Raw genomic sequence first — 26,170 nt, forward strand, 5'->3', positions numbered from 1 at the left:
TATTCAACAATACTAGCCATTAGAGAAATAAAATTAAAACTACAGTAAGATACCACTATGAACCCTCTAGTACGGTGTGGTGGTTTGCAGCTGTATGTACCCCAGAAACACACGTTCTTAAAGTTAATCCTCTCCTGTGGGTGTGAATCCGCTGGAAGTAGGACCTTTAGATGAGGTGACTTCAGTTAAGGTGTGACCCACCTCACTCAGGATGTAATCCTTTGTAAATGGAAGCAAGACAAGGAGAGGAAGCCATGGAAGCAAGAAGCTGAAATCAGCGAAACCCAGAAGAGAAGAGAGAGGCTGGCAGACACTGCCATGTAACAGAAGATCCAAGGATTGCTGGCAGCCAGTCTTCAGGAAGAGAGCCTTGCCTTGTTGATGCCTTAATTTGGACATTTTCTCGCCCTGGAAACTGTAAGCGAATACATTCCCATTGTTTATGTCAACCCATTTCATGGTATTTGCTGGCGCAGCCTAGGAAACCAAAACAAATGGCTAAAATTTAAAACTGACAATCCCAAGTGTTGGCAAGATTGTAGATCAAATGGGACTCCCAGAGAATGCTGATGGGAACATAAAATGGGACATTTACTTTAGAAAACACACTGGCAGTCTCTCATAACATACACTTGGCATATGACCCAGTCATTTCACTCTTAGGTGTTTACCCAAGAAAAATGAAAACATATGGCCACACAAACACTCAACCGTGAATGCTCACAGCAACGCTATTCATAAAAACTAGAAACTGGAAAGAACCCAAATGTCCATCAACTGGCGAATGCATAAACAAAGCCCATAGCAGGGCGTTCTACTCGGCAATAAAAAGGAATACACTGCTGACACAAGATACAGTGCGGCTGAATTTCAAAAGCATTTTGCTAAGTGAAAGAAGCCAGACATAAAAGACTATTTACTGCAGGATACTGCTTATAAGCAAGTCTAGAAAAGACAAAACTCTGGTGATAGAAAGCAGATTGGGGGGCTGGAGGAAGGAGACTGAGGGAGCGAGCTTTGGGGAGTGAAGGAAATATTCCATGTCATGATTGTGGTGGTGGATGGGGCAGACATTCATCAAAATTCATCCCGTTGTACACTTCAAATCGGTAGGTTCTGCTGTTTGTAAATCATTCCCCAATAAAGCTGTCCAAAGGAATTAATTGTAAAGAATTGTTTTTAATTGGGGTCAAACCGAGTGAGGGTGAAGGTTTGGAGTGTTTGGGGCAGAGTCCAGCCCGGGGAAGGGAGTGGACACGGCTCAGCAGGGAGGAGGGCATTTTCCAAAGCAGGAGGACGGAGCGGACGAGGGAGCAAAGAGAGGCTCATCTATATGGGCAGCGAGCTCAGGTAGGAACCAGTGAAGGCTCCGGTTTGCCCTGGGAACGAGGAGGTGGGGGCAGCAGGAGCCCAAACTCCGACTTCTGGGGCTGACCGAGGCCTCAGCCCTGCGCCCTGGACGCCACTCCCTGCTGGGCGTCCTCCCGCTCCTCCAGTTGGCCTGGCCCAGCCGGCCCGAGAGCCCCTCCCCAAAGCCAGCCCTGCGCCCGCCCCACCCCGGCCCTCACCCCCACTTCCCTGGCCCCTCCTGGCTTCTTTCCAGTCAACATCTGCTCCTGGGCAGGCTCTGCTCCACTCTGGAAACAGTTCTGAAACTATCATGTCCAATCCTTCCAGAAGGTTCTTTTCCTTTGGAAAAACATTCGCAGAGAACGCCAAGCCTGACAGCAATGATGGCTCTTTGGGGACAAACTGGGAGATGACCCAAAACCACTAACAGACAATGAAGAATCCATTTCTGAGACTTTGGGGCAAAACTCAGGCTGGCAGCGGCGAGGGTTTTCGGGGACCACAGTTCCTTTGGCAAGAACGGGATTAGCTTTGTGGAGGGCAGTGGGGACTTGACTGGGAGCCGGGCGGGGGCAGGGGAGCACGTCCCGCCTTTGGAGGCAGTCCCGAGGCCCGTCACCCCAAGTGAGAGGCAGCTGGGTGTGGAGGGGCCTTCGGCCCTGACTCCTGGGAGCCCCTCCTGCTCCCAGGGCAGACCCCAATCCCCGAGTGACAGCCAGCACCCGGGGCCCTGGGCTGCCCCTGGGCCCAGTGCTGAGAAGCTGAGGGGTTTTCACGTCCAGCCCCCAGTGAGGGAGGCCACAGAGGGCCGGCTGCAGTGGTGGATGGGGGGCTCATATTTGTGCATATTTTAGGGTCCTTCCCAGGACACTGGCAGGCTCCCCAGATCCCTCCCAGAAATATAATTGTCAAAACAAACTGAGTAAGGCCAAAGTTTGGCTCAAAACCGATCCCACCCTCGCAGGTTCAAAGGGATTCAGAGGGATGGAAACAAGATACAGAGAAGGGGAGAGGCAAGTGGCAGATGCACAGGGAAGCGGGGGGCCCCGGGGCTTGGGGGGTCTGTGGGCGTGCCTCTGCTGCGGAGGGGAGCCCTTGAGGTGGACCTTACATCCAGGCTGTGTGGAGCAGCTTCTCAGGACAGTGACGGTTAATTCGGGGTCCCGCAGTGCACCCTGTCCCTGATCTCTTGGAGCCTGTGCTTGCAAAACAGGCTGTAGAGCACCCGCAGTGTGCTCTTGGCGTCCTTGTTCACAATGTCTGTGGGCCAGAGGGGACCGGGCAGCCATCAGGACCCTGAGGCCAGGCCAGCCGCCCCAGAGTGTCCTGGGATGTGGGGCTTTCAGTGCTAAAAACCAGGAGGATCCAGCAACCAGGACAGCTGTCACAGTAGCCTGGTCCCAGGGCCCTTGCTTGGCCCTGTCTCCCTCCCCCTCCTCCCACCCAGACCTTCCCCAGACCCCTCTTGCAACCCCTCAACACAGCCCCCCAATACAGAACTCCTCAAGGTCTGGCTTCTTTGGACAGCCTGTGCCTAGGGACCTCCGTCCCCCACTCCGCTCCCCAGCAATCCTCCTCTTCCAGGGCGTAGGGGTTTCTAGGGTCTTCCCCACCCTAGGAAGGCTCAGCAAACACTCATCAGCCCCACCCCTCACCACGTGGCCATCGTCCACACCCTGAGCCTGCCCAGGGAGCAGGGCCACCGTGCCCCCAGCCAACTCACACTGACCTTCAGGGTTGATGGGGTAGCTGAGCAGGCCTTCATCCTTCAGCAGCTCCAGGGCCAGGGTGACGTTGTGCAGCTGTGATGACAAGGCCCCATCAGATGTTGGATGAAGCATCCCTGACATCCTTCCCCATCAGGGCCACCAGCCATCAGCCCACACTCCCACCCGGTATTTGAACCCTTGAGCCACAACTGCAATCAATGATCATCAGTGTCTCCTTGGATACCCCACTGACGGGGAGCTCACTCAGTCACACAGGGGAGCCCAGATACTCCCAGGCCCCACTCAGAGCCAGACTGGGTCCTGGGTGCTGGGCCCCCACTCGTATACCAAGGAGGTCACCTCTAGTGGGAAAAGCAGGGGAGGCAGAGGGGGGTCCACCCAACCCGGGGGTCAGGGAAGCCTTCCTGGTGGAGGTGACAGGACTTCCTGTGGTGAGTCCTGCTGTGCAAGAGGATTTAGCCAGGGAAAGGAGACGGGTTAATCCCCACCTCTTCCAAGGCAGTCCCCAATCCTGTGGGTGACAGAGACCCCCGCAGATAAAGCTGAGCTTCCGGGAGAAAAGCATAGATGAAGACACTGAGGCTCAGAGTGGCTGAGGGCTCTACTGAGCTCACACAGAAAGAGCCGGAACCAGGTCTGTCTCACGCCAATGCCCATGCCAAAGCAGCCTGGAGACGGGAGGAGCTGCCTGAGCCGAGGTGGCTGCCCTTCTGACCCCCCTCAGCCCCCCTCAGCCTGGGCCAGGAGCTTCCGGAGAGCGGGGAGCACCCGGGCACTAGAGTCAGGTCCACCTGGGATCCTGTCCCGTTCGGTCAGTGCGTAACCTGGAGCAAGGTGCTTGCCCCCCAGTCTCTACTTGTCCCCTGCAAAGTCGGTTCACCACTATTTCCCCAGTGCCTTGTATGAGATGCTGGAAGGGAGGGCCCAGTGGGCCCTAAAAGTAGCCTATTCATGTCCACTTTCTTCCTTAGCCTCAGACACAACAAAATATGTCCTCGGCCTTCTCCTTGGCTGCAGCCTGGGGTGGTAGAAAGAGGGTGTGGGGGCTAAGGCTGGCTGAGCCTCCCGTTCGCTGGGTGACCTCCTTCACTGGCCTCAGCCACCCAGAGGTCCACTGTGGGGACTGGACGTCCCAGACCGACGGCTGGCCGTGCCTTGTCCCCTGCCCTCCCCATGTACCAGCTGTCCCGGGCCTGCCACTCGTTCCAAACAGGCCAGGCTGTTCCCATGGCAACACAGCCAGAGGCCACGAGGCCCTGGTGGGCGTAGCAGCGGGAAAGCAGGCCAAGTGAGACTCACCCGGGAAGCCATCCCCTGCCCCTGCCCAGGCCGCCTCTCTGTGGGGGGCCCTCCCAGTGCTGCCCGAACTCGGCCAAGTCCCAACTCCTGGCTGGACCTCAGTTCCTTCTCTGTACAATGGGGTGACAGCATCAGCCAGCCTTCCTCTCAAAGTTGACATGTGGCTCAGATGTGAGGGTGGACGTGGTATTGAAACCACAGAGCAAGGACTGAAGATGAGGACAATGAAGACACAGAGGGACCCGGGCTGGTGCGAGGGCTGGGAGGGGGACCCCATGGGGTAGGGGTGTGGGTGGGGCCAAGAGGGAGGGAGACGAGGGCCTGGGGCTGGACCGAGGACACTGGGCCAGGGCCAGTGGGAGTCCCCTCCACCCGTCCCCAAGGACCCCTGTCTGCATCCTGGGGCAAGGAGTGGAGCTGGAGCCCTTCCTGGCTGTAGGGAACAGAAGGCAGCCTCTCCCTGGGGTCCAGAAGGGAGCTGAGCTGGCTCCTACCCACTTGGGGGGCTGCTGCTGGGGCATGAAATGGAAGAGCAGCTGAGCTGGGATGGGGCCCTGGCCCAACAGGGGGTCCCTGCTACAGTCTGTCTCCCCATATCACTGATGCCTCCAGGCAGCAAGGAGACACCTCTAGGCTGCCCAGACCAAGAGGAGGGGACGCGGAGTGAGCTGGCAGAGGTCTCCCCGCCCCACCGTCACTGCGGCCCCATGTTTCCCCCCAGGTTGGGATTTTCTCAGAAGTGAGAGTTTCAAATTGTTGTCACTGCCAACCTCACATCATGAACATTACTTGCAGATGCCCCAAGGTCACAGAGAGAGGAACTATCAGCACAAGCTTCAGGGACTCCCAGCACAGTGCTCTCCTGCCTCACAGCCCTGTCTTTGAAGCACTCAAAGATAAACTGGCCCTTCCCCAGGCAATTCCAGGATTTAAAAAGAGAAGAATGTCAGTGAGAAAATAATTTTGGAAGAGGTTGAGTTAAACAAAGTAATGGGGAAGTCCTTCCCTGCAGGACTTCTCAGAGCCTTTAGCATGTCAGGGTGTGTCATGAATCTTTAAAACTAGGCCAGTTTCCCAAAGTTATTGCCACGGGGTACCTCAGGGAGCCAGAGCCTTGGAAACGCTTTGTTCATTCACTTATTTTAAAAAATATCTATGGAGCATCTACTATGCACAGGTCAAGCAACGGGACAAAAACAGCCCAGCCCCCTGCCTGCGTGGAGTTGATGCTTTGGGAATTCCTGTTACAGATGCTGTAAAAATTCTCGCCAGTTCTTCTATTTGTCATACTCCTCCGCAACAGTGCTCAATCCCAACCAGGACGTGCTCCCAGGAGGAGCAGTCTCACGCTCCAAAGCCATCAAACCAGGCTCTACCAGAGGATCACTTCTCCCCAGTGCACAGTTTGAGGTGATGGAGGGAAAGCCGCCCCGTTCCACGGCGCCCCGGGAAGGCTGCGACCCAGGAGGACGATTCGAATCTTCCGGGGAAAAATAATTGAACGTGGGAGGAAGCCTGAGCTTCCTGGCTCCGGTATTTTGATTTCTATAAGAAAGATAATCACCTCTCTGCCTACGTCCCTGACTTTTCTATTCCCGCAAAGGATGACAGTCTCATGCAAACCCGTGGCAAGGAAGGTCCGATAATGAGAGACCCAATTTTGAGAGGCCGCTCTGCAAAATACCAGTTCTGCCGGCGTTTCCACCCTCCTCAGCTCATGACCGCCTCCGGATTTTTATTATACAGCTCCGCGACCGAGACTTCTTACAATACGGCCACAGAAATTCACTCTCAGGGTCTGTGCTAAGGGAATGCCACGGTCCCCCAAGACACACATGTCTAATCTGGCTGAGGCCTGGAAGCAGGTTCTAAAATCCGTGGATTCAGCAAGCTTTGGAAGTCTGGGCACTCACCCCTGACCTGCAGCTGGGGCCTGGAAGTCTGCAGAATATTGAGCACCAGCCTTGGGGGCCCTTTAAGCCCCCACATCCAAGTAACAAGAAGGAAGCCCCCCACCCGCTGCTGCTCTGACTCTTGGTTTGGAGCCCCGAGCCCCAGCAGGCTCCTCCACCAGCCGTCGGTCCTGCCCCATTGCCAGCCCCCCGCCTTCTCTCCTCCTGGCTCCCACTTGGGCAGCCTGCCCTGGGGATGTGGCATGAGCAGCAGCGTAGCAACCACGGTTCTGGGGCCTCCTGCACCCTCTGTTCACAGTGGCCTGGCAGCTCCGGGAAAGCCTCCTTCCTGGCTGTTTAGAGGCCCCTTGTCTCCCTGCCCTCACCCCCCAACTCCCCTGGGCTCACCCTGTTCCCCAGGAAGGAAATGGAAAGCAGCTGGGGGCTTTGGAGCCAGACCAGCCTGTGTGCAAACCTGCCCTCTGCCCTCTCCTACTTCTCCAAACCCACTTCCCTCCTATGGAAGTCGGAGCTGGGCCTGGTTCCTAACCCAGAGGGCCAAGGCGAGGGCTTGTCAGCAAGGTCACCTCCAGGCCTGTGGGAGACTGCATCACCGGCCCCACCTCTGCAGCCCTTGCTGTCCCCACGCCCGGTGCCGTTTCACTTTGCTGGACTCTCCATGTCCCCCACCAAGGCCACGGGCCTGCTCTGGCCAATGGATGGAGGTGGAAGTGACAGCCTGGCAGTTCTGAGCCCTGGCCTCAAGGTGCCTGTGTCTTTCCAAGATCCTGCTTGGTTTCTTGTTTCTCTGCCATTGCCGTGAGAAAAGGGACGCCCGGGCCGGCCGCTGGCCCAGGGTCAGGGTGGGGTGAGAGATACCCTGCAAGAGCTGGAACGGCCAGCTGGGGCCAGCCAAGAGTGCCTTATCCCTAGTCTGTCTCCAGATGGGTGAGGACGACATGGGGTAAAGGGCCAGGAGAGGTGGCGAAGACCATTAACTCCGTGGGCGTTGGGGGTCAATAACGTGCCGAGGGCACCCAGAGGAAAGCAGGGGCGGCCACACAGCTGGGAGACCTGGCAGGGGGGAGGCTGGGAGGAGAGAGGGGATGGGGCCGTGTGGCTGTGCCCAGGAATTAGTGGGACAAAGAGGAGGCAACGGGGCTGGGGAAGCCCTGGAAGTCTGCGGAAAGAACCGGGGTGTCCAGGCTGCCAGCTTCACACAGAGAGACACACAGCAGGTGGACATGGTAGGGGACAGTTGGCGGTGGCTGGGAACAAGGGGTCTGGTGGGGGTCCAGGAGGAGACCCAGCCTGGAACTGGCAAGGCCAAGGGCTGGCACCCCACAGCCCCCAGTCAGTTCCCCTGTCCAGCACTGCCCCGGGAGGCATGGCCACCTCAGAAGAGCCATAAACCAGAAACAGCCCCAAAAGCTGGCACTGGAAACTGGCCTCCAGTCCCACCTGGTGTTTCTCCTCTTTAGAAAAAGTCACTACTGCAGAGAGATAAAGAGGCAGCCCACTGCCCTGCACTGAGGCCAAGCAGCCCACGGGGACCCTGGGGTGGACAGAGATAAGCTGGCCTCCCAGGGTCCTGGCCAGGCACCCGAGCCTGTCCTCCAGCATCCCTCCAGGAGGGTCAGTGGTGTCCAGACTTCAGGCTGGGTACAGAGCAGGGCAGGGCCTCCACCACCAGGGCCTTCCAGGCTCCTTCCATCCGTCGGTGTGAGCCGAGGGGCGGGCAGGGCAGGGCTGTCAGCCCCTTCCAGGGACAAGAGGCTGTGGGGCGGGCAGCCAGGTGGTGGAGAGGGCAGGGAGCCCAGGCCTCTGCCCAGCAGGGAACGCAATTGCCTCTGCCCCTTCTCCCCTGACGTGGAGATGGACGGCCAAGCTCACGGTCTGGACTCAACACTCAGCAGCTGTGGGCGAGTCACCCCCTCCCACTGCCAGCCTCAGTTTCCATGTTCAGAAAGTAAAGGGAGTCCATTCTCTCCGTGAGCATGTTTGCCGCATAGAAAGGGCATTCCAGGCAGGGGAACAGCCTGTGCAAAGCCCAGAGGTGGGAGAGGGTGAAGAGCTCAAGAGCCGGTGGGCTGCTCTAGACCCCTGGCCTGGGGTGAGGGTGGGGTGGGCAGAGGCTGGGGAGCTGAAGCCAGAGAGGGGCGCCGGAGCCACAGGAGGGCACAGAAGGGCTCCAGCAGGAAGATGCAGTCAGGTCTGCATTTTCCAAGCCCACCCTGTGGCTTCCACCTCAACGTCCCCCGTTAGTCCCTCCTCCCAGCCTCTCCCTGGCTCGGCCGTGGACTCCCCTGCCTGGACGAATGCACCGTCTCCCAGCCAGGGTCCAGCCTCCAGGGCCCACAGTGGCCCCCTGACTCCTGCTAGACCCCACTGGGCGCCCCCAGCCCCGGCCTCCCAGCCCCTATCTTCAGGTGGAGAACACCATGTGCCCCTCCCTGGGATGGTTGTGCTCTTGCCCTCCTCTGGGCCTTTGCTGAGGCTCCTGCCTCCATTTGGGGTGCCCTCCCTCATCAGCTCTGCAAACCGCCAATCAATGTCTTTCCTGACTGCTTCAGATTAAATTTACCCCTCTTTCTTTCAGGTCCACCATTGACCCAGCCACCATGACCCAACACAGTTCATCGTGGCCCTGGGAGTACAGTGGGTGTAGACTGGGAGGTCCCTGAGAGCAGAGCTGTATTCCACACAGCACTGGGTCAACACCCAGCAGGCCTCTTGGGAAATGATGAACCAGGTGGGTGGGTGGATGGATGAATGGGCAGATGGAGAGACAGACAGATGGACTGACAGCTAGATGAATGGTTGGATGGATAGACAGGTGGGTGGGCAGCGGGTGGATATGTGGATAGGTGAATGGGTGGGTGGATGGATGAATGGATGGATAGACAGACGGACAGACATATACCTGGATGGATGGATGGGTGGGTGGATGGATGAATGGGTAGATGGATGGAACAACAGATGGACTGACAGCTAAATGAATGTTGGATGGATAGACAGATGGGTGGGCAGTGGGTAGGTGAAAGGGTGGGTAGATGAATGAATGGGTGGATGGACGGATTCACAGACAGATACACAGAGGGGAAGATGTGTGGGTGGATGGATGAGTGGTAGATGGGTGGACAACAAACTTCCTTTCCACCCTTCACCTGGAAGTGAATAAATAAAGTCTGGTTATACCAGTTCCACAGATTTGTCCACCCTAGTGGTAGACCATCAGGGAAAATCTTCAGAAAACTCACCATTTCTGTCGGAGAGCTGGGAGTTAGGTAGAATTCCTTTAAGTGCAGGAAGAAGCCTTCCAGCTGTCCAATCAGCAAGAGCAAAATGACACCATCTGCAAACTACAAAGGAAGGAAGTGGAGAGCTGGCTACAGGGGAAGGAGCTCAGCCAGACTGGCCTGGGCAAGGCCTCGCTGCCTTTTACAGGCTGTGTGGCCCCAGGGAAGTTGCACAACCTCTCTGAGTCTCTGGCTCCTTTTTGAGAAACAGGAACAATATTCTCAACCTCACAGGATTATTATATACAGCAGTTATTAGCTGTTTTGTACATAGTACTTTCTCAATAAACAAAAGCTATTCTTAAATTCCTGCAAAATAGCTTCATATCAATTTTTAAACTATATACTGTTCCATAATATACAGAAAACATCTAAACGTAAAATTATCCCTTCAGGAAAAGGCAGCGAACAGCACACCAGACCCATTTTGCCAGTTGCCACATTAATATTGCTGGCTGTTCTGTCTGGATGTTCAGAAATAAAGCCATGATCCCTGCTGCCAGCATGTCATATGCTAATATGGTCCTATCGAATCTTTTCAAAGATACAAAACACAGGATTGGATATTGAAGAAAAGCCACCAGTCAAAGTCCTTAACAGAATTTCCTTATATTAGATCTGTTCCAATGTTATTAGTTTGGGCTTGAAATCTTTTCAGCTGTTATTCCCTGATAATACAGTCAGAATGCTGGGGACTTCCCTACCCCTCTTTTAGACAACAATCTCTGCATACCATCCTCATACATGCCGTTCATCTCCAAACACCATTATTTTACCAAGGGAGAGATAAAAATGAAACAGGTAGAATATAAACCTAAGAAATCACCCCATTTATATGCACATAAAATATAATGATTAAAACCACCAATCTATCATTTGCTGCCATGGTATGTCAGGAATATTCTAAATGCCTGATGCTCATCAGCTCATTTATTACTCATAATTCTATAAGATGTGTACTGCTGTACCCACTTTAGAAGAAGAGGAGTCTGAGGGTCAGAGAAGCCCAGTAGCTTGCCCAAGGTCACACAGCTAACACGGAGGAGGTGTCCTCAGAGTTCAGGGTCAAAGGAGGCAGAGGCAGAATGGAAGCACGTGCTGTCTGGCTTTAGAGGCTGTTGGTTCCACTCTGCCACCTGCCACACCATAACACTCTCAAACCTCTCTCCTGGTCTCCTGGGAGGTGCTTGTGAGCACACGCTCTGGCCTCAATTGCCTGGGTTCAAATCCCAGATCCACCAGTTAGTCACTGTGTGACCTTGGGCAAGTTAATTAACCCTCTGTGCCTGGGTGTCCTCATTTGTAAGATGGGGTGATGCCAGCTCCCAGTTTCCGGGGTTGTTGGGAGGATTTGCTGCATTAGCACAGGTGAAGCATAGTCCCAGTGAGAGCTTTTCTGGTTCTGGCTAGAGGGCACATGAGGATGCCAACCCCCAAACCCACTGGTCAACCCCAGAACCCTCTCCCCCACCCCTCTGGGGTTCTATGGCTGTGAACCCATTCGTAAACAGGATCTTTGAAGATGTTATTAGTTAAGGTGCCCAAACCAAAGGAGGGTGGGCCTCATCTAATAGGGCTAGAGACATCATAAGCCAAGGAAATTGGACACAGAAGTCAATGAAACCAGAAGTGAAAGGAGAAGATGCTGCCAGGTGTCTCGCCATGTGATGGAAAAGCCCAAGAATCCCAAAGATCGCCGGCCAGCCAGGAGGTACTGGCCACTGGAGGAAGCCGGCCTTCTACTCGCTAAGCCAGCCCATCGCGGGGTATTTGTTTTAGCAGCCAGGAGGCTACAATGCCGGATAAAGTCCAAAGTGTCTGACACTTCAGCAGCTCTGGCTAAGATCGCCAAGCACCCCTCGGCCCACGTGGACCGGACCCGCCGCCCTGTCGCCACACCCAGTCGAGGTGGCCAGCGGCCAGTGGGCTATTCTCTGCAACTCGGCCCCTCCTGGGTTGAGAGGGAACAAACAGCACAGGGTACCTGTGGAAGCCCGTGGTGGCCTGTAGGGTGCTGACCACGGAAGGCTCGTGCCTGCCACTGGGATGATGGGCTTAGGGCAGCCACGGTGAGCTGATCCTGCAGCCGGGGGCCGTGGTGGCATCTACTGAGCACCTGGCACACGGCACGCACTTGGTCTTAACAAATACTCCCTGAGCAAACACACTTATGTGGGGAAATCATTTGCTTTGAGCCTTGGTATCTGAAGTCTAAGATTGATAATGAAAAAGAGCTGAAAAGTGGTTTCCTTATAATGCAAAGTAGTAACAAGGACCTAAGTGACCCCCCACTTTGTAAAGTGCTCCCATGGGGTGCCCACAGTGTCCCTGGCAGGTGAGGCTACCTGCGATCAGCACCCCCATTGGCCAGGGAGGACCCCAGGGCTCTGCGAAGTGACAGGCCCCAGGCTGCCCAGCACGTCGGGGGCCCCAGGGCAGGACCCAGCTCCTGGACCCCATGAAACACTTCCCTGCCCACACCCCCGTGGTCCCCCCAGAGGCCCTACCTGGCTGTCGAGGCTATGCACGGACAGGCCCAGGCGCTCCAGCTTCTGGTTGACGAAGCTCACAATGGCCTAACCAAGGACAGACAAGGACCCAGACACAGGGTTCCAGTTTGCAACCTCCCACACAGACAGGCAGACAGACCCCAGGACAGGTCCATTGCAGGTGTGAAGCAAGTACCCATTTCCTTCCCGTTGGCCCTTGAAGCACAGAGCAGGTGGGCGGGGCAGGGGGGGAGGTGGACCGGGTTGGGGTGGTGTGGGCAATTGCAGGGTGCAGCTCAGAGCTTTGATCTCCGTTACCTCCTTCACGGCGTCCACTTTCTCGGGAGCCAGTTTAAATAATTCATCAAAGGCATCCTCTGTAGAGGCAGATCCATAAGTATCTCATTTTGATGCTGTTATCTTGGTGCCCGACAGGGGAATTTTTTTTTCCCCACAAAGGTTTCTCAGAGCCCCCAGTTCAGAAGGAGTTGCCATTCTATCTCGGGGTTCTCGAATAAAACTGGCCTGGGTTTGAGTCACTGCTCCCCATGCTGTGTGGCCTGGGGACAATTGCCTGACCTCTCTGTGCTTCCATTTCCTCATCTGCAAAGTGTGGCTAGTCATACCTACAAGGGGGGGGGGGGTCACTGCAAACATGAAATTTGGGAGCAGAGAGTGCATTTCGCACTTTGCAGTCTGCTAAGGACATTTGCTAGAGCCCCTCTCAGTTAACCCCCCGTTGTACTGTGTCTGTTTCAACTCGTACCAGATAGAAAAAGATTTCCTGACGTTATGAAAGTACTCACTCAAAGGCTGGTCCTCGTCCATGCTGAAGGGAAAGATGCAGAGGGAAAAAAAAAAAAAGTTAAAAAATAAACATCTGCAGGCCTATAGTTTTTTAATATGATCAGACCCGGGGCTGCCCGGGGTGCAGAGAAGCTGATGAGATGGGGCTAAGATGACAGCTCTGTCACCAGGCAGGGCCCCAGGGGAAAGCAAAGGGCAACCCAGAGTTAGGGGCAGAAAGAGGGTCACCCATTCCCCTGAGATTCCGGGTCTGGAAATATTTGTATTTAACTGTTTTGGTTGATGCTGTTTTTTGGGGGGTCGTGGTGGGTATTATACATGGAATTAAGTGCACAAATCTTAGGTGTGCAGCTCATGTGTTCTCACATAGGTAACCACAGTCCCTGACAAGATACAGACTACTTCAAGCCCTCCCAATCCATCCTGCTCCCCCACAGCACACGAAGTTCTTTGATTTCTGTCGCCGTAGATTAGTTTTGCCTGGTCTAGAAGTTTGTGTAAATGAAGTCATACCATATGTACTTTTTTCCTGTGCCTGGCTTCTTTCACTCCATTTTTATTGTTTGGGAATGATTTTCTTTGATGTTGTTGTGATAGTGTCACCTCCCACCTCCACTCCCACCCCACGGAGGGAAGGGAGGGTCTCTGGGCCCAGAGCAGGCCAAGCTCTCTGGGGAGAGCCAGGCAGCCCCTCCTGACACCCGCAGAGACCCGAGGAGAAGTGAGCAGGGGTCTCGGGGGTCTCCGGGCTCCTGGAGGAGGGCGAGACGGTGATTTTCAGGCCAGAAGGGAAGAGGGATGGACCTCCACACACACCAGCCACACCTGCCCACTCGAGTCCCCCAAATCTCAGAAACTGCAGCTGGGGCAGGGGTGGGGGTGGGTGGGCCTCAGCCTCTGTGGGTTCAGTTCAGAGCCAGCGGGCAGCTGGGTGACTGGAGGTCACGTCACCTCGCTGGGAAGAGAGAGGAACAAGGTTTCCTCCTGCGGTCTTGCCTGGCCCGAGGGGTCCGGAAATGACAGCACCGTCCAGCCCCTCGAACACTCAGATCGCACATTTGCCCATCGTGTTTACTCTGTCACCAACTTTCAGTGGTTTGCGCTCCTCCCCCACCCCACCCCCATCCTTAGACTGGAAGGACCTCAGGGCTAGGGGAGCCCAGGTCAGGGGAAGATCCCTTTCCACATGTCACCTCTAAGCCTCACAATGGCCCCGAGAAGTAGGAAGGGGGTCCCCATTTTTCACAGGAGGAAATGGGCTCAGAGAGGGGAATTGACTTGCCCAAGGTCACACAGCTCCTACATGGCAGAACCAGGCTTTAAACCCAGGTGAGGCTGACTGCAAAGCCTGACCTCTTTTCCCCACCCCACACCGTGCAGGATCACACTGGGGGCTCCCCCAACTGCAGGTGTCAGGCTGGAGGAGTTGTTAGCCAGCCTCTACGATGGCCCGTGATCCTCGTCTCCAGAGGTGTCACGTACCTGTGGGACCCTCCCACACCGAATAAGGCTGACCTGCCTAATCAACAGGATGTTGAAGAGATGCTGGTGTTGAGCTTCTGAGGCTGGGTCTAAAAAGCCCTGAGACCCTGCTCTCTTGGGTCACCTACTCTGGGGGAAGCCAGCTGCCATGTCATGAGGACACTCAAGCTGTCCCATGGAGGGGATCACTCAGGGAGGAACTAAGCCTCCCGCCAGCAGCCGGCACCAACTCGCCAGCCATCTTGGAAACAGGCCCTCAGCTCAGCCAACATCTCAAATGCACCCACCTGAGAGACCTCAAGCCAGAGCTGCCCAGTGAAGCTGTTCCTGAATTCTTCTTGTGAGAAGAATAAACAGTCACTGTTGTTTTAAGCTGCTCAGTTTGGGGTAACTTGCTACGCAGCAAGTGATAGCTAATACAGGGAACCAGAAACCCCTCTACACCACCCCCGCTGCCTTGCCCAATCATTCCATGGATTTTCACCCAACTACACCCTGAGCCTGAACCGGTCTTCACAGTGAAGCCGGAAGGGGGACTTGCCACCAGCACACGTGGCCGGTGAGGGTCCTCCCTGGAGGTGGCATTTTGACCGAGTGCTCTGAGCTGCTCTTGCATTGACAACCTGGGATCCAAGCATAGAACCCCAGAACCTTCCATGTTGGACAGCATTTGACCTCACCCCTCAATTAACAGTGGGAAAAACTGCGGCTCGGGGCCACACTGTGTGTGCAGGGCCTGCTGTGTGCTGGACCCCAGGGGAGCGCCCTGAGCACCCAGCAGGAGAGAGCCTCGGCCAAGCCTGGGCTCACCATCTGACTTTGATGGAGGAGGGAGAGAACCTGGAGGATGAGGGCAGGGTGGTCAGGGAGACGGCAGGGCCTGAGCCGGGGGTCTTCAGAGGTCAGGAGGACGTAGGTGAGATCAGGACAGCAGGGCTGTAGAGACCCCAAGGTCTTAGGGAGGTGGAACAGGTGGTGGTGGGACGGGGGAGGAGACAGCAGCTCTTGACTGTCTTTTTGCCTCAAGGACTGTATTCCTCCCAGGCACCCCTTCTGGCTGTTTGGAGCCCCCCTGCAGCCCTGGGTTTGCAAGGACAGGGGACACCCTCTTTGCACCAGAGGGAATCTCCATGATTCACTGCTCTCCCCAAGAAAGAAACTGCACCCCAGACCCAGGGCCAGGCCCCACCCCAGGGGACATGGCAGGGGCGTGGGAGGGGCCAGGTAGGTGGGGCTCCCAGACGTGCAAGCTTAAAGACGGCAGGCAGGGCCCTGGGCTGGCACTAACCAAGCTGCCCAGCAGAGGGGAATGGCCAGCTCCCAGGAGGGGCACAGCCAAGGGGCACACGTACGGAGGCCCTTGTACCTCCGAAGCCGTCTGGAGTTTGGACTGCAGGCTCTGGACCCTTCGGAAGCCCCTTGTGGTCCGCAGTTCAGAGATGCCACGGCCCAGCCCTGGGCCCGGGACTCTGAGATCCCCCCGCTGCAGCGCCCAGGGCCCACGATTCTGACCTGCGAGCTGACACTCGGCCCCAGCCCCATGCTGCCCGGGACAAGGGGAGGCCTTCCAGCGGCCCACAGGCGCCGGGCAAGGTGTTGGGGTCTGAGGGCCTCCGTTCTGCGTGTCTTCCTGGCCCCCGGCTGGCTGTGGCGTGACCTGTGAGCGAGGGGCCGAGTCCCCTCTGACCCCAAATCAGCCCACTCTGCTGGGTTCCTAGGAGCTCGTGGAGGTGGGTGCACCTTGTAACCTCAGAGGTCTGTGCCTCAGCAAGAGGCAAGCGAGATGGAGAGGCTGCCGGGTGCTGCAGGGGACCAAGGGGTTGACGTGGCCCTCGGGGGCTGGAGGGAAGCCTGCAGAGTATGTGGGACCCCCCTTGCAGGGGTCAGGCCGATACACCCCACTCTGTCCCCTGCCACCCATCCCAGCAAAACCACAGCCCAGCCGGGAACAGAACCTCCTATTCTCGTACCTGTACTCAGTAAGTTGCTCCACCAGCTTTTCGGATTTCAGGCCACCCTTGGTGCTCTAAGAAAGAAAAAAGAGAAACTGAGTAACCCCAGGAAAGCTCTGTCACATACTTGTGCCATTTACCAAGACTGCAGTGGCCAAAGCTGCCTGCCCTGCTCTGCCCAATTCAGGGTGACCTTCTGGGGAACCCCTCACATGATATCACCCACTTAAACTCCCCCCCATGAGCCTTGCTATGGGTGGAATTGGGTTCCCCAGAAAAGACCTGCTCAAGTCCTAACTCCCAGCCTGAGAGGGCGGCCTCACTGGGACATAGGTTTTGAAGTTGTGATTAGTTGAAATGAGGCCAAACTGGGTTAGGATGGGCCCTGATCCAATAATGGGTGTCCCCAGGTTCCCAAGGGAGCTGGCCCTCCTGCACCTGGATTTCAGAATCCCAGCCTCCAGGACTGGGAGAGAATGCGAGTCTGTTGTTTGGAGCACACACCCCCAGACCCCATTTGTGGTACTTTGTCCGAGTAGCCCCAGGACACTCGGTCAAGCCTTGAGCCCCACAAGGGCAGGGATGGGGTCTGCCCAGTGTCTGTGGCATCTCCAGTCTCGCCCAGGGCCCGGCTCACAGGGGGTGGGGGTGGGGGTGGTCAATAAGCATTTGTCAATATGGATGAATGGATGAACGGGTGAATGAATGAAGTTGATTTGTGAAGAAGTATGAACAAAGCCACAAAACTGCTCAGCAGAGAATTTTAACCAGTGGCTTTGAAAACGGGAAACTGAGTTGGACTGAGTTTGTCTGGACATGGCATATTGCATTGGGGTGAGCCTTGGATACGGGCCTGAAGCCCCTGTCCGCAGGAGCCCAGAAGGTGGGGAAGGGAATGAAGGGAAGTGGGAGCAGGTGCCCCTCTCCGTGGTGCTGAGTCTGTCTGGAGAGAGAGGCCCCGGCTTCCTGAGCGTCAACCTTGTACTAGAGAAAGAACCCTGGGGTGAGAAATCCCGGAAGGCTTCCTGAGAGAGGCAACGGGCACCACCATACATACCACCAGGCAGTGGGTTAGGGGCACAGAACCAGAGTAGCAAGGGCGGGGGTTCTGACCCAATGGTGTGGAGGCCCCAAACGGCCATGAACAGATGGACATGAATTGCCCATGTGCTGTGGGACGCGTGGTCACCATCGGCCAGGACTTTCCTCACACCCTCTGCCGTCACCCCTCAGAGGCCACCTGCTGGGATTCGGCAGGACTCCTGGTGCCCCACTGGGTCTCCACTAGCCCCACTGACCCTGGCCCTCTCCCACCCGCAGCTCCAGCCCAGCCCGCCACACCTGTCCTGGTGGCTGGTGGCATTTTCCACACGCCCCAGAACACACCTAGTTCGGCCCCTGCCCCTGGCAGCAACCCCCAAACCCAGGCCACGGCAGGTAGGAATCACCTCGATGACGAGCACCTCCACCTGGACGTTGGCCGGGAGGGGCAGGTCAGGCTGGAAGCGCTTGGCGAGGGCCACCAGGAGGTGCAAGGTGGCCAGCAGGTCCTTGTTGAAGATGGCTGGGAGGGGACAGGGCACACGGTCAGAGCCACGAGGTCACCAAAGCCAGGGGCCGGGCGGAAGCCCCATATCATCACAACAAGCCTTTGCAGACCAAGGAGGTCTGTGTCCAGCCTTCCAGAAAGTGAGATCTGGAGTCAAACATTCAGAACCTAAGAACAGTCACACTTGGACCTGGCTGTCCCACTTCTGTGGACACTGCCCAAGGATGTCATCTACCACGTGGACAGGCCACCAAGATGTCCCCCCACAGGGCAATGCTTGGAGAAACTGTGCAGTGTGAGCTGAGCGTGTCCTCCTCCTTCCAGGCCATCAGCCATGGAGCGAGAGGCTGTAAAGGTGGTGGCGAGGGCAGTGGTTGGTAACGCAGCAAAACCCGCCACTGTTACATCACAGCCACCCAGGCTTGATGAAGGGCTGAGCTCTTTCAGCCTCAGTTTCCTCTTCTGGAAAATGGGGGAGATGTGGGGATGGGAATGGAAGGAAATGTACACTAAGCCGTTACTGGGGCGGGGAAGGCTCTCATAACCTGCAGGCGCGGCAGCTACAATTGCAAACACTAGTGAAATGGGAAGGGCAGGACCCATCTCAGGAGGCTGGGGGCCCTTCCTGGCACTTGGAGCTCAGGCTATGGTTATTCCCGCGACAGTGAGGGCTCTCCAGGCTGCAGTGGCACCCTCGGGGCTCCCAGAGAGGGCTCTCTGCTCCTGGGTAAATGCACGAGTGTCGCACCCGAGCCTTGGGCTGCCCGAGTCTGCTTCCTGCCAGCCCCTGGTTGCCCCCCACCCGAGTGGATGGCGTGTCCCCTCCCGGCCTCCCAGCCGGGGCCCCACGCACTCTCCACGCTCCACGGGACCTCGCGCTCCTCCACCTCCAGACTGCGGTTCGCCGCCTCCAGGACCACAGCCAGCTTGCGCCTCTGGCTGGCGGCCGTCAGGGCGATCTCCTCCACCTGCAGTGCCAGCGACGCCAGCTTCTCTGAGTCGGGAGAGGGAGGCAGAGGGCGGGGGAGGCCAGTGGGGCATCCCTGGGGTGAGACAGCACCCTGATCCCCCGGGAGGCGGGGCCTGGCCGGCCCTCCAGGTGGTGGGGGTCCTGGGCCCATTCTCGGCCCAGTACTGGGCCCACTCACAGTCCCCCTGGGGAGACCCCCGTCCACACACCAAACAGGGTCAGCAAGCGGCTCTCCTCTGGACGGCCTCATCCCATCTGTCCTGTGCCCCTGCACCCCCAGTCCCCCATACAGCCGTGCACGGTGCGTCTGCAGGCAGTGTGGACCTGTGAGTATAGCCTGAGCACCGGGAGCAGACTCCTGGCTCGGGACTTCCCTGCTTCCTTAACTGTGAGATCTTGGACAATACGAAGCCTCCCAGGCCTCAGTGTCCTCATCTGTAAAATGGAGACAGAAGCAGGGTCTAGGTTTGCTCTGAGGATTGGCGGCACCTGCTGCATGGTCAGGGCTCAGGGAGCCTCAGCCACGGCCAGGTGGACGGTGCCGTTGCTGCTCTGCAAACCGCTCAGCACAGGCGCTGACCCAGCTCCAGGCTGACATGGGGCACACAGAGGCCCGTCCCCGCCCGCCAGGGGCCCAAGGCAGAACAGACACGCAGACCAAACACAAGCTTGGCAGGGGCAAAGGGAGAGAGCGACTGTGGGGTGGGTGGGGAAGGGCACCCCGGGCTGGGAGGCCGCCCCAAGAGGGGAACACACCCTTCCAAGCCTACTGGAGTTTTCTAGGCAGAGACAGGAGCCTCCTGGGCAGGAGCCCCGGCTCTCACCTCGAGCCGTCTCACCCAGGACCCTGTTCTCTCTCCGGCAGCCTGGGGCAGCCAGGGGCAGGGGCCATGGATTTCTTTGTTATCTCCAGGTGGCCTACAAACAGTAAGCACTCAATAAATGCTTGACGGCAGTGTGGTGTGGTGGACGGTGCATTGCAGCAGTGGCTCTGACACTTGGTCCCAGGCCGTGGGGCATCCTGCACGCTTCCACCCTCAGCTCCTCGCTGCTGCAGGCACCGAGGGCCCGGAACACGGTGCATTTGATAAATGGCACCCAAGTCTCAAAACCACCATAAGAGCTAGCTCCAAGAAGCAGAGGAGGGTGGTGCAGGCAACAAACCATGGTGTTTGGGGGAGAAGCATCAGCTCTTGAGGAGGGAATCTGGGTGGGCTCCCTGGAGGAGGTGAGGCTCATAGGACAGTGTCGGGCACAGGTTTGGGAAAGAAGGCGGACCTCCAGGAAAAGGGACAGACAAGGCAAAGGCTGGGAGGCAGAACAGTATGAGGTTTGGTAGAGAAAAAGCAGGAGCTATGGCCCCTGGCATCGGCACTGGGTGAGAGGATGAGGCTGAGGCAGGAGCCCAACTTGGAGGCCTGGAGGGGCCGGGAGAGGGGGGCAGCCGCTTACGGAAAAGGTGGTGCAGGATGAGCCCGTCGAACAGGTCCTCCTCCAGGCTGCGGACCACGATGTGCTCAGGCAGCAGCGTGGCGTTGATCCACTCCATCAGCACCTGCGGGTCCCCAGGGGGCAACTGACCCCACAGCCACGGCTCTCCTGGCCCCCCACCAGGTTCAGCACCGCCCTCTGCCTGGAATGCCCTCCTCCACCTGCCAGCTCCTGCCAATCCCTCACGGACAGGGTAAACACCACCTCCTCCTGGAAGCTCTTCCTGATTCCTCTGGCTGAGCTTGGGGCCAGCTGTGGGCCCCTGCGGTCCCTGTGCTTCTCTCCAGAGCCATTGTCCATGTGTCTCTCAGGTGCTGCTGGTATCCCAGCCCATTCCCCAAACCCTCTGCTGCGGTACCCAGTAGCCCAGCTTTCACCTGCATCCTTCTGCTGGAGGACTTCTCTGCTTTGGCTTGACACAGGCCAAAGCACTGGGGAATTGAGGCCCCACCACCACCACCACACCAAGGAGGACCCCTCAGCTAATGGTTGACAGCAGTTGGGGTACAAGTCCCTGGGCTCCCTTGGGCAGGAACGCTTGGAGGGGTGAGCCCACGCTGCTCCCAGGAGGACCCAGCAGTGATCTGTTCAATCGCTCCCCCCTTGGCTGCCCCCCGCTCCCCTTTCTCACACCCCCACTTCCCTATCAACTCAGCTGCTTGCACCAAATCCTTGTCTCAGGGTCTGCTCGGGGGACCCAAACTAAGTACATGAGTCATTCCCCTGTCCAGTTTGTCAGGAGAGACCATGGCTGGGGTTTCTGGGCATTCCCAGCACCCACAGGGGTGAGAAAAGTGAATGGAGGGAGCGAGGAAATGGGAGGGAGAGAAGGACAACACATGGGAATGGAAGGGGGGCAGGCCAGGAGGCCTCCCTGGAGGAGGCAACAGAAAGGCCAGTGGAGACTAGGGAAGTAGGGCAGAGACCAAGGGGAGAGCTGTCAGCTGGGTGACCCCCACCCACCTGGGCCTCTCTCCATTGCCTTGGGCAGTCAAGCGGATGACGGAGCCCGGGGCTTTGGGGCCGATGGCCTGGGTCAAACCTCAGCTGTCACTGTCCAGCGGTGGACCCCCTGGGCCTGGCTGTCCCCAACCAGAGGTGATAACAGAGCCCTGGAGACCCGCCCAAACTCGATGGGACTGTATGTGCAAAGGCACACAGTTGGTGCTCCGTAAATGTTTGTCCTTGCAGCCATTCAACAGGCCTCCCAGGGGTCTGCTGGGGCCTGCCCCCATCCTCCTGGGGCCAGGTAGGGTAGGGGGCAGCCCACCATCTCTGGACCACCCCGTGGAGGTGGACCCGTCTGTGAGAAGGCGGCTCCTGGAAAACTCGGGGTTGGTGCAGGCAGCCTTACCTTTTGCAGTTCTTCAAACTTGGGGTCCTTCCGGGAAATGGGGGGCAGGTATTTCTTCTTCTCCCCTGGAAGCAGAGGTGAGCACAACGCATGTGTGGGACCCTACAGGGCACCAGGCAGCTGTCTCCCCGCGGGGCCCCCCAGTCTAGAGCACAGTGCTGATCGCCCGGGGAAGCTGGCACAGCCCCGCGCAGGCCTCTGCCCCGGCCCCGCCCTCCCCGCCTGCCCGGGCAGCCACCATCCCAGTGGGACAGCAGAGCAATAAGCCCCTGATCTGGAGCAAAAGGGGGTCCACAGACCTGGTTTCCTCAGGACACCCCCGTTTTCCCTGTTGTCCCAATGTCTTTGCAAATTGTGCCCCTTTTCCCATCCAGCATGTCCAGTTTGGATGATGATGCATATGTCCCGAGGGAGGCAAATCTCCAGGTGCAAGTCGTAGCCTGCTGGCTCAGTGACCCGGGCCAAGGTCCCAACCGCTCCGGCTCTGACTTAGGTTCCCCCACAGGGTGCGGACGATAGCCAGGCCCCGGCGCACAGGACCAGACGAGGCCCGGAGGAGACAGAGACGCGAGCAGTACAGGGCACAGCCAACACTCAGGGGCACCAGCCACGCCCAACGGGGTCACTGATTTCTAGATCAAGGCCAAGTCCTTCGCCTGGCATTGCAGGCCCTGCAGGATCCATCCCCACCCACTGCAGGTACAGACACACAGACACATGCAGACATACAGACACACAGATGCACACACAGACATATGGGCACATGCAGACACACATGACGCAGACATACACACAGACACACACATTTACACACAGAAAGACATATGGACACAGGCAGATAAACAGATGCACACAGACACACACACACACAACAGGACATACGCACACAGATATGCAGACACACGGACATTTACACAAAGACACACACTGACACACACGCGGAGTCACACACACTGCCCAGCACCACAGCCCCACGACGTGGCATCCTGGGGCCGCCAGCCAACCCCAAGCATCCGTTCACTGTCTTTCAGGAACCAGCCACTGTCTGCCCATCCCCAGCCACACCATCTGCTGAGGGTCAGGCCACCTCTGGCCACGCATGGTCCGTCTCCCGGGCTGGGCGCCCTGGGGCAGGCTCTCATGGTCTTGGTGCACGGCAGAAGGCTGGACAAATGGGTGAGGAGAGAAGGAGAGAAGGGTCCTGTGGGGCAGGAGGGGCAGAAGCCTCACTGGGGATGGAGCAGGACAGTGAGCAAGTGTGTGAGTGTATGAATGACTAAGTGAATCGGTGAGTGAGGATGTGAGTGGATGAACAGATGGACGGACGGATGGATGGATGGATGATGGATGGATGATGAATGGATGATGGATGGATGATGGATGGATGATGAGTGGATGATGGATGGATGAATGAATAAAGGTGATCCAACCCCTTGCCCCTTCTTAGAGCAGATTTCTTGTCACTCTGGATGGTTTCATCTTCCAGCTCTGCTTGCCAGATCTTTAAGTATCTCTAAATCAACTATAAAACACAAAATGTACATTTTTCAATAACTAAGCCCTACCACCCTAACTTGGCAATTTTCCTTGCGATGCTTCCCAATCTTAAGCCATTTATAAACAGGTGAGCACTCAGCCTGTCATGGATTTTGCACGGTTTCCTCACCTGCGGAGGCAACCTGCATTCACTGCTCCCAAAAGCCCCTCTCCGCACACAGGTTCTGAGCCCACAAAACCAACTGTAAAAGCTACATTCACAGGCTAGAGATAATTTTGCATTCTGCTATTTTCACTTAAAGTTATTTCACCCTTTTTCTTCTTCAACATATTAACATCTTAATGGTTACATAAATTCTAATGAGTTCACTTAAACACCCTCCCCGCTGGGCCGTTTGCGTGGCTTCTGGTTCGGTTGTGCTGTTTGCTTGTTTGCTTCTGTTTTAAGGCACCACGATGAACAGCTTTGGGTACTTGGCCCTTGACTTGTTTCGAATCATCTCCCAGGGGAGAGATTTCAAGGCAGTGGCCACAAGCTCTCCCAAAGAGCTCGTAAAACAGATTTGCTCCAACCCTATGCCCACCCCACTGTTAAGAGACCCCCACTTGCAAAGGGAGGGGACCCCTAGCCCCGCGGCCCCCACAAGGTGCCAACCCTCTTGGGAAGGTGACACTGTATGGTGGTCGTGGGACCTGAATCCTGGAGCCAGCTCCTCCACCTACTAACGGAGTAACCTGTCACTCTGTCATGTTACTCTCTGTGCCTCAGTTTCCTCGTCTGTAAAAAGACAGTGATATCACTTCCCTATGAGTTGCTGCATACCAGAAGTGTATGCACAGTACATGGGGATGTGAGCTTATGAGGCACCTGGAGATAACGCTGCAGAAGGTTCTGGAAGCCGGAAAGTGGGTCAAGTGTAAAGGCAGGAGGTGAGCAGAGCGGTGTTCAGCAGACAGACACCTGGGAAGCACGGCCTGTTTGGATGGCTGACCCCGCCCCTCGGCCTGCTGGGGCACTGCACCTTGTGGGATCTCCTTCTCCGCTGGTGGGTCCATGCCCTTAGGGAGCTGCAGCAGGTTGTAGAGGGGGTCTGGTTCCATCTTCTCCTTGCCCGCCCTGGAGGATGCAGGGGACAGAAGGCCTCATTGTCCCAGAAGCCCCAACACGCACTGTGTGCTCCTCATTTGCTCCAAACCGGGAGGCCCGGGGACAGGGGGATAAGCCCTGTGCTCCCCCAGGCAATGGATCAGGACTGGCGAGAAGGAGGCTCTGAGCCGCACCTTGCAGGATGACCCAGTGGGGAGAGGCGGGCAGGCTGGGGCGGGGGGCAGCCTGAACAAAGTCTAGGCAGGGAAAGGGCCCCCCTCGGTGCAAGCAGAGCCGCCCCCTGTCCAGCGCACTCCTGCAGCAACTGCACCGCCCAGGACCCCCCCCCCCCCCACCCACCCAGCCATCCCCATCCCCACCCCAGGCAGTCGGCCCACTCCTCAGAGCCCAGGATTCAGAAAACCCTCGGGCTGAGCTCAGGGGAGAAATGTGGGGTCAGCCATGCGTGGCTGGCTGAGATGACAGCCCTGATCCATCACGTCCGCCAGACTGCGAGCTCCTGGGGGCGGGCACCAGGCCGGGTTGCAGAGACCATCACAGCCTTTGGTGGGTGGGCACTGCTCTGACCCGTCCCCAGCAGTCCACGCAGGCTGGGCCCTCAGACAGGCCAGGCCCTGGCCAGGTACCCCAATTCTGGGACTCCTGCAGGAGGCTCTCTTTCCTTGTTTCTAAAGTGGGGTTTAAAATCCCTAGGCTCTCGGAATGGATTGGAATGACCGACACTTATGGCGCAGACCCAGTCCTTCTCCGTCGTCGCCCCGCTGGAGTGCCGAGATTGCCCCACGCCTGGGAGTGGGGCAGAGGCAGCAACGGTCCCAGGCCTCCTTCCTGCCCCCCCGCCACTTCCTCTCCGGGGCGTGGTTTGCCTGCTCGGCTCATGGCTCTGCCCCCCACCCCTTTCTCTTCAGCTTCTGGGTCTTCCCCAGCATAACAAACCCACACAGGCTTTGCTGTGGGAAGTCGGGGGTTCACACAGCCAAAGTTGGGGATCAGAGCCCCCTTCCAGCAGCTCCAGCCCCCACGGAGGCCAGGGGACCACCTATGGCTCCATCCGGCCCTGAAGTGGGGAAGAGGGGAGAGCGTGGCCGCTGGGGCTGACCCCATCCCCTCAGTCCCCATACCTCCTGTCAGACACCAGGATTCTGGCTCCCGGGACATGGCCAGAGGAGCAGCAGAGCCACGGCCTGGGGCTTAGGGGCCCGGGTTCCAGGCTAGCTCTTCCTCATTCTGGCTGTGTGACTTTAGGCAAACCCCCGCCCCTCTCTGGTCCTGATGTATGTTTACAAGGAGTTGGTAGACCCTATGCTCACCAAAGGCAGCAGAGGGGAAGCAGCTGGGGTCTGCCTCTGGCCATCAGTGGCCCAATGCAAACCCCTCCCTGCCCTGGGCCTCTAAGTCTCCAGCTGAAGACTGGGGAGACCTTCCTTCCCGCGAGTGGCAGGACACTCAGAGATGACGTGGTGGAACGGGACAACTGGTCCCCTCGCTGCAAGAGGAGGTAGGACTGTTGGCCTGGGCCCCTCATCCTTCAAGTGGAGAGGGACGAGTGAGGAACCTCTCAGCTCGGGATGGTGGGAGGGAACCTGGGGTTCAGGGTGCTGCTTTGCTCTCTGGCCTGTTTCCATGTGGCATCTTGGACCCTCCCTCTGGGATCACTGACATCCAGGCATCACGGACAGGCAGAAGGTCTGCCCCGGGCAGCCATGATGCCAGGACTCACCTGGCTGCTTCCTCCACCTGAGGAAATGGTGGCTGCAGTAGCTCAGCTGGTGGTCCCGGGGTCTGGGTTTCCAAATGAAAGCAGGTTCCGGGTTCCCAGGTCCCCAGGGGGCTGCAGGGGCTGGGCCAGGAGGCGGGGCCAGGCGGGGGGCGGGGGCGGCCGCTCACTTCCTCCTGGGGCC

At 57.5% G+C, this 26,170-nt stretch overlaps 1 protein-coding gene across 2 annotated transcripts; it reads right to left on the bottom strand.

Annotated features, from left to right (window-relative positions):
* Positions 1-899: 899 nt before the first annotated feature.
* On the bottom strand, positions 900-26,170 carry PARVG (parvin gamma). Of its 2 annotated transcripts, XM_037846271.1 has the most exons (13): positions 25,990-26,170; positions 24,184-24,278; positions 21,665-21,729; positions 20,272-20,374; positions 18,703-18,843; positions 17,749-17,864; positions 16,319-16,374; positions 12,866-12,888; positions 12,378-12,436; positions 12,078-12,146; positions 9,532-9,633; positions 3,080-3,152; positions 900-2,610 (listed from the first exon to the last, which is right to left on the bottom strand). In XM_037846271.1, exons 2-13 carry the CDS (start codon positions 24,260-24,262, stop codon positions 2,501-2,503), a joined length of 996 nt encoding a protein of 331 aa, XP_037702199.1. In that variant the 5' UTR covers positions 24,263-24,278; positions 25,990-26,170; the 3' UTR covers positions 900-2,500. The 2 variants fall into 2 exon arrangements, with proteins under 2 accessions (XP_037702199.1, XP_037702201.1); XM_037846273.1 differs by lacking the exons at positions 24,184-24,278; positions 25,990-26,170 and adding an exon at positions 21,964-22,490.

This window comes from Choloepus didactylus, chromosome 8, assembly GCF_015220235.1.
Source record: "Choloepus didactylus isolate mChoDid1 chromosome 8, mChoDid1.pri, whole genome shotgun sequence".
NCBI classification, from domain to species: domain Eukaryota; kingdom Metazoa; phylum Chordata; class Mammalia; order Pilosa; family Megalonychidae; genus Choloepus; species Choloepus didactylus.